The sequence below is a fragment of the Triticum aestivum genome, chromosome 2A (assembly GCF_018294505.1).
Source record: "Triticum aestivum cultivar Chinese Spring chromosome 2A, IWGSC CS RefSeq v2.1, whole genome shotgun sequence".
NCBI classification, from domain to species: domain Eukaryota; kingdom Viridiplantae; phylum Streptophyta; class Magnoliopsida; order Poales; family Poaceae; genus Triticum; species Triticum aestivum.
Window position 1 is genome coordinate 137,897,461 of NC_057797.1, and position 12,887 is coordinate 137,910,347.

The 12,887-nt window shown below is 47.6% G+C and overlaps 2 protein-coding genes across 5 annotated transcripts; one reads left to right on the forward strand and one right to left on the reverse strand.

Annotated features, from left to right (window-relative positions):
• Window positions 1-376: 376 nt before the first annotated feature.
• Window positions 377-2,083, forward strand: LOC123188001 (uncharacterized). 4 transcript variants are annotated; one of them, XR_006494290.1, is made up of 3 exons: window positions 377-982; window positions 1,083-1,195; window positions 1,654-2,083. XR_006494290.1 is itself a non-coding variant. In XM_044600029.1 (2 exons), exon 1 carries the CDS (start codon window positions 442-444, stop codon window positions 937-939), a length of 498 nt encoding a protein of 165 aa, XP_044455964.1. In that variant the 5' UTR covers window positions 377-441; the 3' UTR covers window positions 940-1,195; window positions 1,654-2,083. The 4 variants fall into 4 exon arrangements, 2 of the variants coding, with proteins under 2 accessions (XP_044455964.1, XP_044455965.1); XR_006494291.1 differs by having other exon boundaries at window positions 1,083-1,183; XM_044600029.1 differs by having other exon boundaries at window positions 377-1,195.
• Window positions 2,084-6,660: 4,577 nt separating this feature from the next.
• On the reverse strand, window positions 6,661-9,704 carry LOC123188000 (UDP-arabinopyranose mutase 3). The gene is made up of 4 exons (XM_044600027.1): window positions 9,323-9,704; window positions 7,679-7,929; window positions 7,432-7,600; window positions 6,661-7,257 (listed from the first exon to the last, which is right to left on the reverse strand). The coding sequence occupies exons 1-4, from the start codon at window positions 9,635-9,637 to the stop codon at window positions 6,910-6,912; spliced, it is 1,083 nt and encodes a 360-aa protein (XP_044455962.1). The 5' UTR covers window positions 9,638-9,704; the 3' UTR covers window positions 6,661-6,909.
• Between the last annotated feature and the right edge of the window lie 3,183 nt (window positions 9,705-12,887).

Genomic DNA, 12,887 nt, shown 5'->3' on the forward strand with positions numbered 1-12,887 from the left:
TTATGAAGGCGACCATTTAACGACACCCTACTGAAAAGGCTATAGCGGGACCATAAAAAAGCTATAGCCGGCTATTTAAAATTATGTATTGCGCTGAACAAGGTTAAAACTTAAAACGGAAGAGGAGGATGTTCCCCTAGGAGCAGCGCCTCCTATTGAGAAACAGCATAACGAAGCTAGCTATAAGCCTCCACAGCGATCTAACTGTCTCTGTCGTCGGATCCTCGAACCTACGATCGAGATCAAATTCGGGCATCATTCCTCGCCCGCCCGCGTCGCGCGCCGTCTCGCGGGCCGCTGCTCCGCGGAGCAACCTCCTCTTCCTGTACATAATTGGGCCGGCCCACTTATTCCCACTCCCACGCTAACAGCCCACGTTGCCCAGCCCCCGACCGAACAGTTCCCCTCTGTTCCTCCGCGTAGCCGTCCTTCCTCCTCTCGATGCGGCGGCGTTACTCCCTCCTCGATGCGCTGTCGATCCGCGACATGATGCTGCGGGACTACTTCTCCGCCGGTATGGTCCAACCCCCTCCCCTCTACACTTCCTCCATAGCCCCTAACGGAACGGAAGAGGCACCCAGCCAGTCTATCGAGGGGATGGCAAAGGCGCATGGCGCGGCGGCGGCTCTATCCCCCGACGGCGGGTACACGTCGGACACGCACGACGAGGGCGGGCCGCAAGAAAAAGAAGGAGATGGCAGACGATTCGCCGCCACCGACCAAGGTCCCAAACCAGTGGGTCGCCACAACTCCCTGAGCGACCACGTCAGCGAGTGGGTTAGTAGCATTGACAGCGAAAGCCTCTGCATCGCCGAGGAGGAGGACGTCGCTGTCGACGACCAGAGCAAGGACCTCACGGACTACGTAGCTCGCCCGCGTCCCATCGTGGCCGGGGAGGAGTCAGGTAGGAGTGTAGAAAAGGGCAAGCAGGTACAATGATTCACCACTCCTGTTCTTCTCCATCTCGCAATTGAAGATTCAGGTAGTCCACTGCATCTTGCAATTCTTGATTCCTGGCCTTCTGCATCTTATTTCCTTTGTCCGTTGCCTCTGAATCTGATGTGCCGATTGGATTGACGCAGGAGGCCAGGAAGGCCACAAGTGAGGCATCCAGCTCGACTTCGCCATGCGGGTGCGCTGCACATTCCACCCATCGCCGGCAAATCATTCGTCAGCTGGGAAGGTGAGCAAGCAGGTAATGCCTTGCGCTTTCTGTTGTTCATTTTCCATTTCATTTCTTGATCAGCGTTCGCGTCACCACTTCAGAATGCTGTTATCTGAAGCTTATCTTGTTTTCTTTGACTCAAATATTATTGTGAGTACGCCATTATATTATTTGTTAGATTTTTTATCGATCGAGTAGATACTTTTCGAGACAAAATGACTCGTGTCTGAAACTTATGATCTCTCCAGTGTACTTACATTTTGGTAGCATGTGCACTTCATAATTATATTAGTAGAAGCACTGCTTATATTAGCAATTTATTAGTACATACTCTCCAATTCACCACGCCTGCACATTTTGACCGGTGTACCCTGATAATTTATTAGCTTTGTGATCGATCAACATATCGTTTAGAACCCAAATGTACTGTTATCTGAAGCTTATTGTTTTATCGGTGTAATTCGCATGCTGATGATTGTACTCTCCAGCTCTCCAGGCTTGAACATTTTCGTCAGTGTGACCTGATCATTTCCTAGCTTCTTCATAATTGTTTAGACCATCAGATACTACATTGCCAATTTTTCGGTAAACTACTACAGTATCATTTTCCAATTTCAGGTATGAATATTGCTAAATGTAAAATTCTCTTGCGGGCGAGAATATGTGTTGTAAAAAATTTATGAAGTATTTGTAGTGCCTATTTTGAGGGCAGGCCTGGCGCAGTGGTGAAGTCCTCCCCACTTGTGCCAAGAGGTCCTGGGTTCGAACCAGCCTCTCTGCATTGCACTTTGCAGGGGTAAGACTAGGTTCCTATAATCCCTCCCCAGACCCCACCTTGTGTGGGAGCTTCTATGCACTGGGTCTGTCCTTATTTGTAGTGCCTATTTTATTTTCTCAAATATATTAGTTTTTCCTCAATATTTCTATTTTTGAGATTTTGTGACGGGGGCCTTTGTGAGAGAACTTTTTGTAGGAGGCAAAAGTGGTCACGATCAATCACAACATGTATCCAATTATTCATCAACCATCCTAAGACTCATACACTCAGATCCAAACATGAACCAGCTACAAGTCCATCAGACCTAAGAAAAAAGATCAACACACTGCTTTCTTGCAATTCAGTAGGATTCCTCTCTTCAATTACATACCATGATTTGTAAAATGAAGGAGATAAGCATGAGAAGCAAGAAATCACAACACCATTCCAAAGCATTGTAAACAATTATATACAGATTTCTTCCTATCCCTAAAAATTATAGAGCAAAATTAGACGGGCGCGGCAGTGCGCGCCATTAACGATCTAGTTCCTATATATAGCTTCCCGTTGGCTGTGGCGCAGGACACGAACCAAACACTCAAATATATCAGTCAGGCGTGAGGCCCCCCGGGGCTTTCAAGTGGCCGGCCACCACCATTTGTTCCCCGCCGCGGGCGAATAGTCTTCCCTCTGTCGGCGCCGTCCATGTCCAATCCGATATTCCAATCTCGCCAACGCAGCCGCAGCTGCTAGCACTGCTACTGGTGCAGTGGTGCTAAAGCAGACGGCAGGCCCTCCTCCAGTCGTCAGTCGTCACGTCATGGCGCTAGCTGCGCGAAAAGTACGGGCAGCAGTGCAGCTGGTTGCGCCATTGGATGTCCTGATGATTGAATATGTTTCCTTCCTGCCCTGCCATCATCTTCACTGCTGGCCCAGCAGGGGTACAGTTCTTAGCGACTGCATGTGCCACAAAAAATATTCGTCAGATAGGTAAACATGGAGGTATTTTTCCTGGCCTGGTTCCATGGTGATCCATCTGAGTGCTCAGGGCATCACCACCATGGCCGAATAGAACCTAGACAGTGAGAGCATCTTTAGGAGACCCTTTAGGCCAACTCCAGCGCATAACCTCAAACGGACGTCCGTTTAGCCCGGATTCTGTCCGTTTGGGTAGAGCAATGAGATCGTATCCGGACTTGTCCTGGGATGCGGTGGTCGTGTACCTAACGCGCGGACGCATTCTTTGGCCCCATCCTGTCTGTCACGGCTAAAAATGGCCATATATTCATATTTTAATGCTCAAAACTAGTTTGCGCCTCCAAAAATTACTTGTCTGAAAATAAAATAGTTTTACAACCCAATCAAAATTGTCTCTAATAAAATAGTTTTACAACTAAATCGAAATTGTCTTGAATGAAAATAATGAACCAATACATCTATTGGTTGACAATGTGAGTCCACATGTGCTCAACCAAGTCATTTTGAAAATCCAAATGAGTGTGTTAATCATGCAGTTCATGATGAAATTGAGCGAACTGTTCAAATGTGGCCGGTTCTTGGTGCAGGGGCTCAACATTTTAACCTTGAAAATTAAATCCTTGGTCGAAGATGTTGTTATCACGCTCGTCCTTGACGATCATGTTGTGCATGATCACACAAGCAGTCATCACCTCCTAAAGCTTCCCTTCATCCCATGTCAGTGCAGGGTTTCAGACGATACCTCATCGGGATTGAAGCACACCAAAAGCACGTTCCACATCCTTTCTAGCACTCTCTTGCATTTGGACAAATCTCTTTCTCTTCTCACCTTGGGGGTTTGAGATTGTCTTCACAAAAGTTGACCAATGAGGATATATACCATCAGCTAGGTAGTATCCTCCAAGCGTCGGCCAAAACTCCTACGAAAGCGCGGGCGTGGTGGCGGCCATGTCAAGACGTGGTTTGGTATGGACGGCGGGGGGTGAGCAGTGAGGAGGCGGCCGGAGAATAGTGGCGGCGCCGGCGGCGGGGTGGGCCGAGGGAGAGCGGGTGGAGGCGTTGGAGGCGAATGAAGTGCTAGTGTCCCCGACAGGCGGGCCACGGGGAGGACAAGGGCGTGCGTCTAGCCCATCCGCGCAATGTTCGTTTCAGCCCAAATTCGGTGCAAGTTTGTGCCGTGAATGGGTCAAAAAACGGACGAAATCCGGACATTTGTTCATTTCGGGCCGCGCGTTGGGCTGCGCTATTCGTCTGTTCTACCACAAACGGACGCACCCGGGCGGGATGGGGTCGCGCGCTGGAGTTGGCCTTATAAGGCTAGCCCTTATAAGCGGTCTACAGTTCGCGTCGGAGGTGATATAAGGGGCGAATTTGTCTACAGCCAATTAGAAACCGTATGTAAAACTGTAAACTTCTGAAAAAATGTTTCACGCGAGAAATGAACGAGAAACACTAGAGATGATCATTCATACATACAAACAAAAGATGATCATTCATACATACATATAGTTCATCGGCGGCGGAAAGCGCGTCGGCCTACCCTGTCCCTAAAACTGGCCAAAATAGGGCTCACCGGTTAGCCCCGCGGGTGCGGTGGCGATGTTGCGGGGACGGCCGGGACTACTCGTCGTTGGTGTCGGAGGTGAGGTCGACGTACTTGGCGTCCCGCGATTCGCGTTCGCAGCGCCACTCCCCCTCCTTCTCCTCGATTTTGCACGCCCTCGCGAGGCCCTCCTCGAACAGGACGTCATTGACCTCCTCCTCCCGGCGGCAACACTGCGCCAATTCCTCCTCCTCCCGCGCACTGCCCGCGAGGATGGTGGCCACTGCCGGGGGGAGGAAATCCTCCGGCCCGACGACGCCAACGCCCCGCCACTCCAGCTCCACCTCATCGAGCTCCATCTTCACCGCGCGGAGCAGCGGGAGCTCCTCCGGCTCCCTTTTCACCGGGGTGAGCGGCGTACGGGAGTTTGAGGCACCGGCGAAGGAGCTGCCCGTAGAGGAGGAGCCGCAGGACAGCTTGCGATGGAGGAGCCCCTGCCTGTGATCGTACTCCTCCGTCTCGCGGCGGAGGATAGACTGTGGCGGCGAGAGCCCGCGGTTTGTGTACTTTCGCCGACCATTTTCCTCGCGCCGTCGGCTTGGACGCACCGCCTCCGCTCGGGGTCGTCGCCACCACTGGCGCCACGGCCCGCCGACCACATTCCGCGCCATATCAAGGGGGATTGAGGTCGTCGGTGGCAAGAAATCAGGGGAGGGATTTGGATTTGCGGCGGCGCGCGGATAGGGTTCCGACCCATATTCCAGCCGCAAACCAGTAGATATACCATGGGGAGGGGGGTTGCAAGCCACTATAAAATCATTTACGGACCGGACGACTATACAGACTCTGGTCTGGCCCCAAAAAAGGTCAAATCCATATAGTCATCGCAATTTTATAAGCCGCCCCATTTTAAGGGGTCTGTTAGAGATGCTCTGACACTGTCCCGATAACTAGCGTTGATCGTCTGATCACAGAGACGATGGGACCTGGGAAGTGTGCCATGATACGTAGCAGCGTGAACGATTCGTGTTTCTTCCTTTTTCTGCTTGTTCTATACTTTGAAGCTCTCTTAATGGTAGTCCACGGTATTATACTCTGCAACTGCAAACGCTGGGTATATATACAAGCGGTTCTTGTGCTTATTATTGGAGGGAAATCTATATCTGGATCTGTGCTCGTATCATGTATAAGATGTTTTGCAAATGCACACAACAAAAGTCGTTGTAGTATAGTGGTAAGTATTCCCGCCTGTCGGGTTCGATCCCCGGCAACGGCGCTCGTCTGGCATGCATGGATGCTCTTTTCTGTGCGCTATTAACAGACGTCTGCATCCAAACTGGCCAAAATTTCTGAAACTCAACGGCGACAACAGTTCAGAATAGCATGTGAAGGTTCAGAAACAATCTTCTTTTTGTTTCTCTACAAGATACCTTTTTTTAGAAGAGTCTAAAGATACCTGAATAGAAATCACATGTTTGTGCTTACACGGGCTGTTGCGTCTCTGCTACTGGACAAGATTTCCACCCTATTGCTCTGCTTTGGGCACTTGTTTCCAGACCTGCTCTCAACATGTGTGCCACTGCTGCCTTGTGGAGTATATACCTGGTCATTAAGAAATCACACGATTTCCACTTTATTGCCGTGCTTTGTCGAGTTGTTTACAAACCTGGAAAGCACAAGCGAGTTCCAAGCCAAAAGGAGATACGCCCTGACTGGTCCTCGACGCTGGTGCTACATGTTGTGGCAATGTGGCCTGTGGGCCGACAAACGACCTGGAAGCGCTCCTGTTGGCTCTGTTTTCTTGTGCTGTATGTAGCCAGCCGACTTGTAGATAACTTTAAATTCTTTTTTTTTTGGCTAGGCTATCTTTAAAGTCCTGTTTAAGACCTACTCCTATATTAGTTCTGTTGCTTGTGTTCGCAAAAAAAAAAAAGTTCTGATGCTTGCGCGTGCACCTGCATTCGAGGGCTGCTGGGATGTATGAAACCAGGGGGTGCTCCCTTTTCTCTGAAAATAAGATGCCCAGATAGAGTTCAGAATGAACATCTCTGAGTTTAAAGAATGAGTACGAATTCAGAATTGCACATCTTCAAAAAAAAAATCTTAAAGAAACGTACATGTAGCTGTGACATAATGCTTAATCCGTGAAACAAGTAATACATCCTCTAGGGTTCTTGGCTGTATAAGTAATGTGATAAAAACAAAAGAAACTATGTATGGGCATAACCAGTAACTTTATTCTATTTGAAGGTGATCCGATTCCGACAATACAACTGTCCCAACACAAGCAAAAATGTAAATTCCCTAAAACCACCAGGGCAGTTGTCCAGGGAAGAAGGTAAACTTTAAGTTACAACGAAGTGATATTTCTCATCTCATCGGCACTAACCAAAACAGGAGTATTTCAGTATGGATAGTTCACACGAACAAGCGAACTGTATATGTATGCTACTGCCTCTCACAGTCTCACTTGCTCTTCAGAGCAGGGCCGTTGGTGGTGGTAATTGCACCCTTTGGTGGGTTGAGCTCATCCCAAGCCTCGATCCATGTGACCATGGCATCAGCAAGCTTGTTGAAGTAGCCATCCACCTTGCCCAGCTTCGCCCTCACCTGCTTGGCCAGCTCAAGGTAACACTTCTGGACAGTGGTGGCCTCCTTTGAGAGAGTCACGGACTGGAAGAAGGGGATCAGCTCCTCCTGCCAGAAGATGCCGTTGTATTCCTTCTTTAGGTTCACAAATGGGTTGCTTGCTTTGCTGTGCCAGATGTAGGGCAGACCAGTCTTAATACCCAGGCTCAAATGATCAGTAATCACCTGTGTAGACAGAGAACAGATAATTCAGTACAAAGAACTGGAAATGGGCTAGATACAATTTAGCATCCGCTTGCACTAGATATAACTAATTGTCCATGCCAACCAACCAACATGTTCAGTTTGCATTCACAGACATAACACCAATACAGTTTCAAAGAAAATGACAGAATGTACCTTGGTGCACCATCCAGCCCACATATCATCGTAGCGACCAATAGGCTGGCCATCACCCATAAGGCCAAAGTACATTGCAGGACCAATGAGCTCGCGGTCAAACGCGAGGTTCATTCCACACATTGGAAACAAGGTACCCTTCGGGATTGTAAGAACAGCATCAACATACCTGATCCCAAGAAAGAAACATCAGATCAGAAAGAAGAGATTGTTTAAAATATTGAAGTGCCAAATGTAAAATTCTCACCTGTTATTTCTCTCACGAGGCTTCACAAGCTGGGTAGGGGCATCATAGTCTGGAATGTTGAGCCAAAGCCCATGAGAAACAGCAGTCGGGGCACCCTCGCGAAGGCTGAAGGGGTACCCACGAACAAAATCAGCACCCTCACGGTAAGGGTCGTACAGAGTATTGAAGAAAAATGGAGTTGAAGGGCTCAGAAGATTCTTGATGTGCTGCTCGAGTGCATTGATGTCCTTTCCTGATGGGTCCTTAGCAACCTGAGATTTTGTGAACATAATAGGTTAGCAATGGGCTAATGGCATGGCATCTGCTGCATCACCAAATATACCTACCAATTAAGAATGGGAGACCAAAACAATGGCGTGTGTGCTAGCATGTCTGTCAACTAAACTAGAAAACTATTACAGAACCCCCTTGACTGCAGGTGATGCCATGAAAGAGAATATGGTGTACTATTTTCTAGGTAAATGAATGACAAATGCAGGCCAGAGACCGATTCTTACAGTTAGAACTTTGCTTTTGTACTAGATCTCTGCTTCATAGGCCATCTCAGAGATCCAACAAAATTAAAATTATTTAGCAAGTAGGTGGGACCCTCACGTGAATACACAATTGTTATTTTACATACCTTGTGTCAAGGTAGCTGTCAAAACAAACACCTCGCGCCAAGGTATGTTTTATAACTAGAGATAAATCCAACTAGAAGAAGGTATGTAGCCCATTAAAGAAAAAGGATGGTCACATCTATCGCTCAGTCCATATATGCCATCACTTTAGGCTCCGGATCGATCCACACAAGATGCAATCATTTCAAAATTGTTAGACAATCATTTATCCCAAAGCTAAAAGTACTGATGAGGACCCTCAGACACAAGAAAAGATGCATCGGCATAAGTGACAAAGTAAGGCGGCAGGCGATACTTACAATTGTACGGTTGCATTGTTATATCAGAAATTATTAATCCTACCACAATTGTGGGGTAACAAACTACCAACACCACATATCCATAGCTTACAACTCCACCTCATACCCATCCAACTGCAAGCAACACAGGACCAAACCAGTGTGGCCACCTCCAATGCCTCATACTCCCTCCGTTCACAAATATAAGATGTTTTAACTTTTTTCTGAATGTATAGACACATTTTAGTGTGTTTGTTTGCTCATTTCAGTCCCTATGTACTTCATATTGATATCCAAAACTGAACTAACATTGTTAGATCTATAGATGCGACTATCACGCTATACAGTGCCAACTAGATATATCAGTCAGTCATCTGGTGAAAATTTGCATTTACCTACCCAGATCACTTCCTCTCAAAAAAAACTACCCAGATTACAGGCTACGAATCACGTGATTTTACACGCGAGTGAACTGGGCGATCATAACTGACACGAGTAACAATGTAATGCAGCACCCTCCCCACGAAGAAATTAATGAGAGATCTCGCGTTTCTCCTCAATTCCCCCAACCAGATCTGAGCCCCACCCACACCAAAATCCACCTCCCGTCCCGTGACAAAATCACACAGTGCAGGACACTGCATAATTCCGACCAAATTCGGACGCGATCCAGCGCGCTCGAGCCAAATCACACAACTACATCGGAAGATTTCGTAAGCGAGACGGCGAGAGAGCAGAGCACTCACGAAGCAGTCGTCGTCGATGGTGTAGATGTACTTCTTCTTGGAGACCATGTATCCGAAGCAGCGGCAGGCCGAGTCCTTGAAGGAGATGCAGGAGGCCTTGGGGCCGAGGATGCGGTTGACGTCGTTGCGGTTGTAGAGCTCGTAGTCGAAGCCCTCGGGCACCTTGATGACCTTGGCCGGGTCGCCGTCCTGCACGATGATGAGGTGGTAGGGCTGGAAGAAGGGCCGCCACATCTCCAGGAAGTCGAGGTTGCGGATCGTCGGGATGACGATGTCCAGCTTGTCCTTGAGCAGCGGCGTCGTCGGGGCGGCCATCGCGGCGAGGCGGAGGAGGCGGGCAGGGGACGGGCAGGCGGTGGTCGGCCGGGGTGCGGAGAGGTGTGGGAAACGGACAGGGTATATAAGGATGGAGGAGGCCGGGCGGGGGTTTAGTGCGGGCCCGGGCCGGCTGGGCCGGACAGAGTGGACCGGCCGCGGCCGGTGTGGGCTGCTCCTTTTTGCCTTTTCCCCTTTGCTTGTCATGGAAGTCAGCAGTATGCATGCAGTCTCAGTGTGGTCCTTGGTGAATCAGTCAGACTTCCCAGAGCAACAAATGATATGATGTCAGCTCATGTTTATGAGATTAGGCTGCTTGTAATGGGTAATATCATAAATTAGTATCATATCTATGATACTAATGTATGATACTAGCTTTGTAATGCATAATAGTATTATCGTATATAATTTTGTTTATTGGCATGGATGACACATAGTAGTATAGTATTTATTATGATACGGTATCATAATATAATACTCAATTCTCTCTTTTTTTCATTTAATTCTATGCCACATCATTTAAATTACCAATCAGTAACTTCAAAGTCCTAGGCAACAGAAATAGTTCTTGATTTACTGTGGACAAGGCGCCAGCATCTCATCTCGCCTACTTAAAAAGAACTTAACGTTTTGTTGTCTGTCTTATCTTTCATTCACGAAACACTCACCCCAACCTCTACATCCAGTTTTTTTTACCTTGTCCGATTATCCTCAAATCAAATTGGTAATGCAATTGATGCATATCAATCGGGTGGGGTAACCTACTTTCTGTTTGGTAAACCAATAAATCATGGCAATTTATTTACATTTTACATCTTCCGAAAATAACTTAACCTTCGGGTATTTCTCATGAAGCAATCACGGTGATTTAGTTGCCTGTTTTGTAGCTTTTTTTCGATAAAGGACTTTTCATTGAATAGATATATCGAGATGATACAGTCATATTGAAAGAAAGCCCAGCCTCTGCATAGTTAGATGCACAGGCAAAAAGTTCAGGGCACTCTAAATTGAAATAATTCGATACAAAGCCAAGCAATAAATCATGTCCAGCCTAGGAAGCGGTAGATCCTATCCGTAAATCACACCGCCATCCATGTGGGTAGAAAACCTTCCTGGCCGTACGCTTCAGCCGTGTAGACGCCATCATAAAAAGGTCCCTGTCCTCCGGCTTCTGCAGGATAGACCACGTGCGGAGCCATCGTGTACAAACATGGATAACCTTCGAAGTCGAGGTTGCGAGCAGCAGTCCTACGCATGGCCTTCACCAAAGAATCATCGTCGGTGACTGCGGATCCGTCAGCCCCAACATGATGACGCCCGCTGCGCCTCAACGGTGAAGGAGTAACATCGGCCTCGAAGCCCATCCCGTCGACTCCGCAAGGCGCAAATGGCTGTTGCAGCGTCGAAGAAGAAGAAAGAGGGGGCTGCCCTTCGGCCTCCATAAGTCCGGAAGCCGGCGCACCCCTTGGTGCCGGAGTAGTGGAAGATAACGCACGAAGCACCTCCATAGCAGACTCCTAGCTAGCTCGAACGGAGGGAGAGAAGATGACACCTCGTCGGGTCGGCGAAGCCGGAGTGGGAAGTGATGGCGACGGCATTCATCGCCTGTTTTGTAGCTACAGTTTATTTTTTTTCATTTCAGAGAGCAATCGTGGTAATATACAACGGGCATGGTTTAGATGTACTTGTGTGCATGAAAAAGGAGGCATTTCATGCCCACAAGAAATCACATCTTCCTAAACTAAAGTTTGACATGGAAACATTATACCTTAGTGGCCCAACCTTCCCTCCCCACGCAGCCTCCATGCCAATTCCTCAAAAAAAAAAAAAAACAATAGCCACCATGCCATGCGTTGTTACTATCGTCAGCTCATGGCCGACGGGGCTGCCGCACCGCCTGCCCGCACCTCGACCCAGCGCTCTCCCTTTAGTGGCTCACCACGTCACCACGCTCGCCACCAACTCTATCATGGCATGAATGCCTCTGTGCCATTTCCGCGATTGTCATCAAGTAGTTGCGGCCCTCGCGTTCCTCTGCGGTAGATCAAGCTCCAAGCGCGTAGTAGTCGCCGACAAGCAAATAGACAGTCGACACCGCCTCTGTTTGGTTTGATCCGAAAAATCAAGGGAAATAGTTGCTTGGGTTTCTGTTGCGACGATCCCTCAGATCGGTCATTTGAGCGGAGCACAGACAGCGGTAGGGCCCAAATTGAATTCAATTCAATAATGGGCTCCGTCCCAGGTTGTTTTATCCCCTTAGGCTGGTCATAGTGGGGAGTAACTTAGACTAGTAACATGTATATGTTACTAGGCTATGTTACTACCTTTATAGTGGGTAGTAACATATATGTAGTGTCATGCATCATTTCATTTATTACTTCATAGACTCATTTAGCATTGGGAACCGCTAGGTGATGGTAACATATTATGTTACTCTATTTGTCTCTCTCCTCATTAACTACTTGCCACATCACCAATTTTGCTTATGTGGCATCTATGTTACTACCTATGTTACTCCCACTATGACCAGCCTAAGGAGTTAATGAGGAGAGAGGCAAATAGAGTAACATAATATGTTACCATCACATAGCGGTTTCCAATGCATAATGAGTCTACAAAGTAATAAATGAAGGCAACTATGTTACCACACCTATGACACTACCCACTATGAAGGTAGTAACATAGACTAGTAACATATGTATGTTACTAGTCTAAGTTACTCTCCACTATGACCAGCCTTAGAAAACTACCATTATCATTAAAGGGATTTTCGCTACCGGGTCAAAAAAAAATTAACAGGCTTCAATGCGTTGATTTATGTTTTAGGCATTTATTTATTCCAGTGCGCTTTATTATCATTTAAGGTTTTATAATAATGCAAATGCATGCTTAATAATTTGAAATAGCCAATGAATACATTATTACTGTGCATGAGTGGTCGCCCGTAGCACGCGCATTCATCTACTAGTACAATAGTACCAAAAAGTGCCAAATCTACCGGATGTTTGCGTACAGAGAAAAGCTACGGGGATTTTACTTTAAAACAATCCCATAACTTTAGCGTCGTGCACCTCGAGTGCCAGTTCGATTACTTGAAGATCACACATTACAAGGGAAGGGAGGGCACCTTTCCCCCTCTGTACGTTAAAGCACGGAAGAGCTTTCAAATCAGTACGTTACAGCAGCTTGTGTGCACGAGAGAGGGCATCTTCGCTGGATGTAGTAGTAGTAGTACGCGCTAGTTATTGAA

Excerpts from the sequence above, each read along its gene's own strand:
- LOC123188001 (XM_044600029.1), top strand. The coding sequence starts at position 442 with ATGCGGCGGCGTTACTCCCTCCTCGATGCGCTGTCGATCCGCGACATG.
- LOC123188000 (XM_044600027.1), bottom strand. The coding sequence starts at position 9,637 with ATGGCCGCCCCGACGACGCCGCTGCTCAAGGACAAGCTGGACATCGTC. Across the intron at positions 7,930-9,322 it reads CCATCGACGACGACTGCTTC|GTTGCTAAGGACCCATCAGG; the intron begins GTGAGTGCTCTG and ends ACAAAATCTCAG. Across the intron at positions 7,258-7,431 it reads GGGCTGGATGGTGCACCAAG|GTGATTACTGATCATTTGAG; the intron begins GTACATTCTGTC and ends CTGTCTACACAG.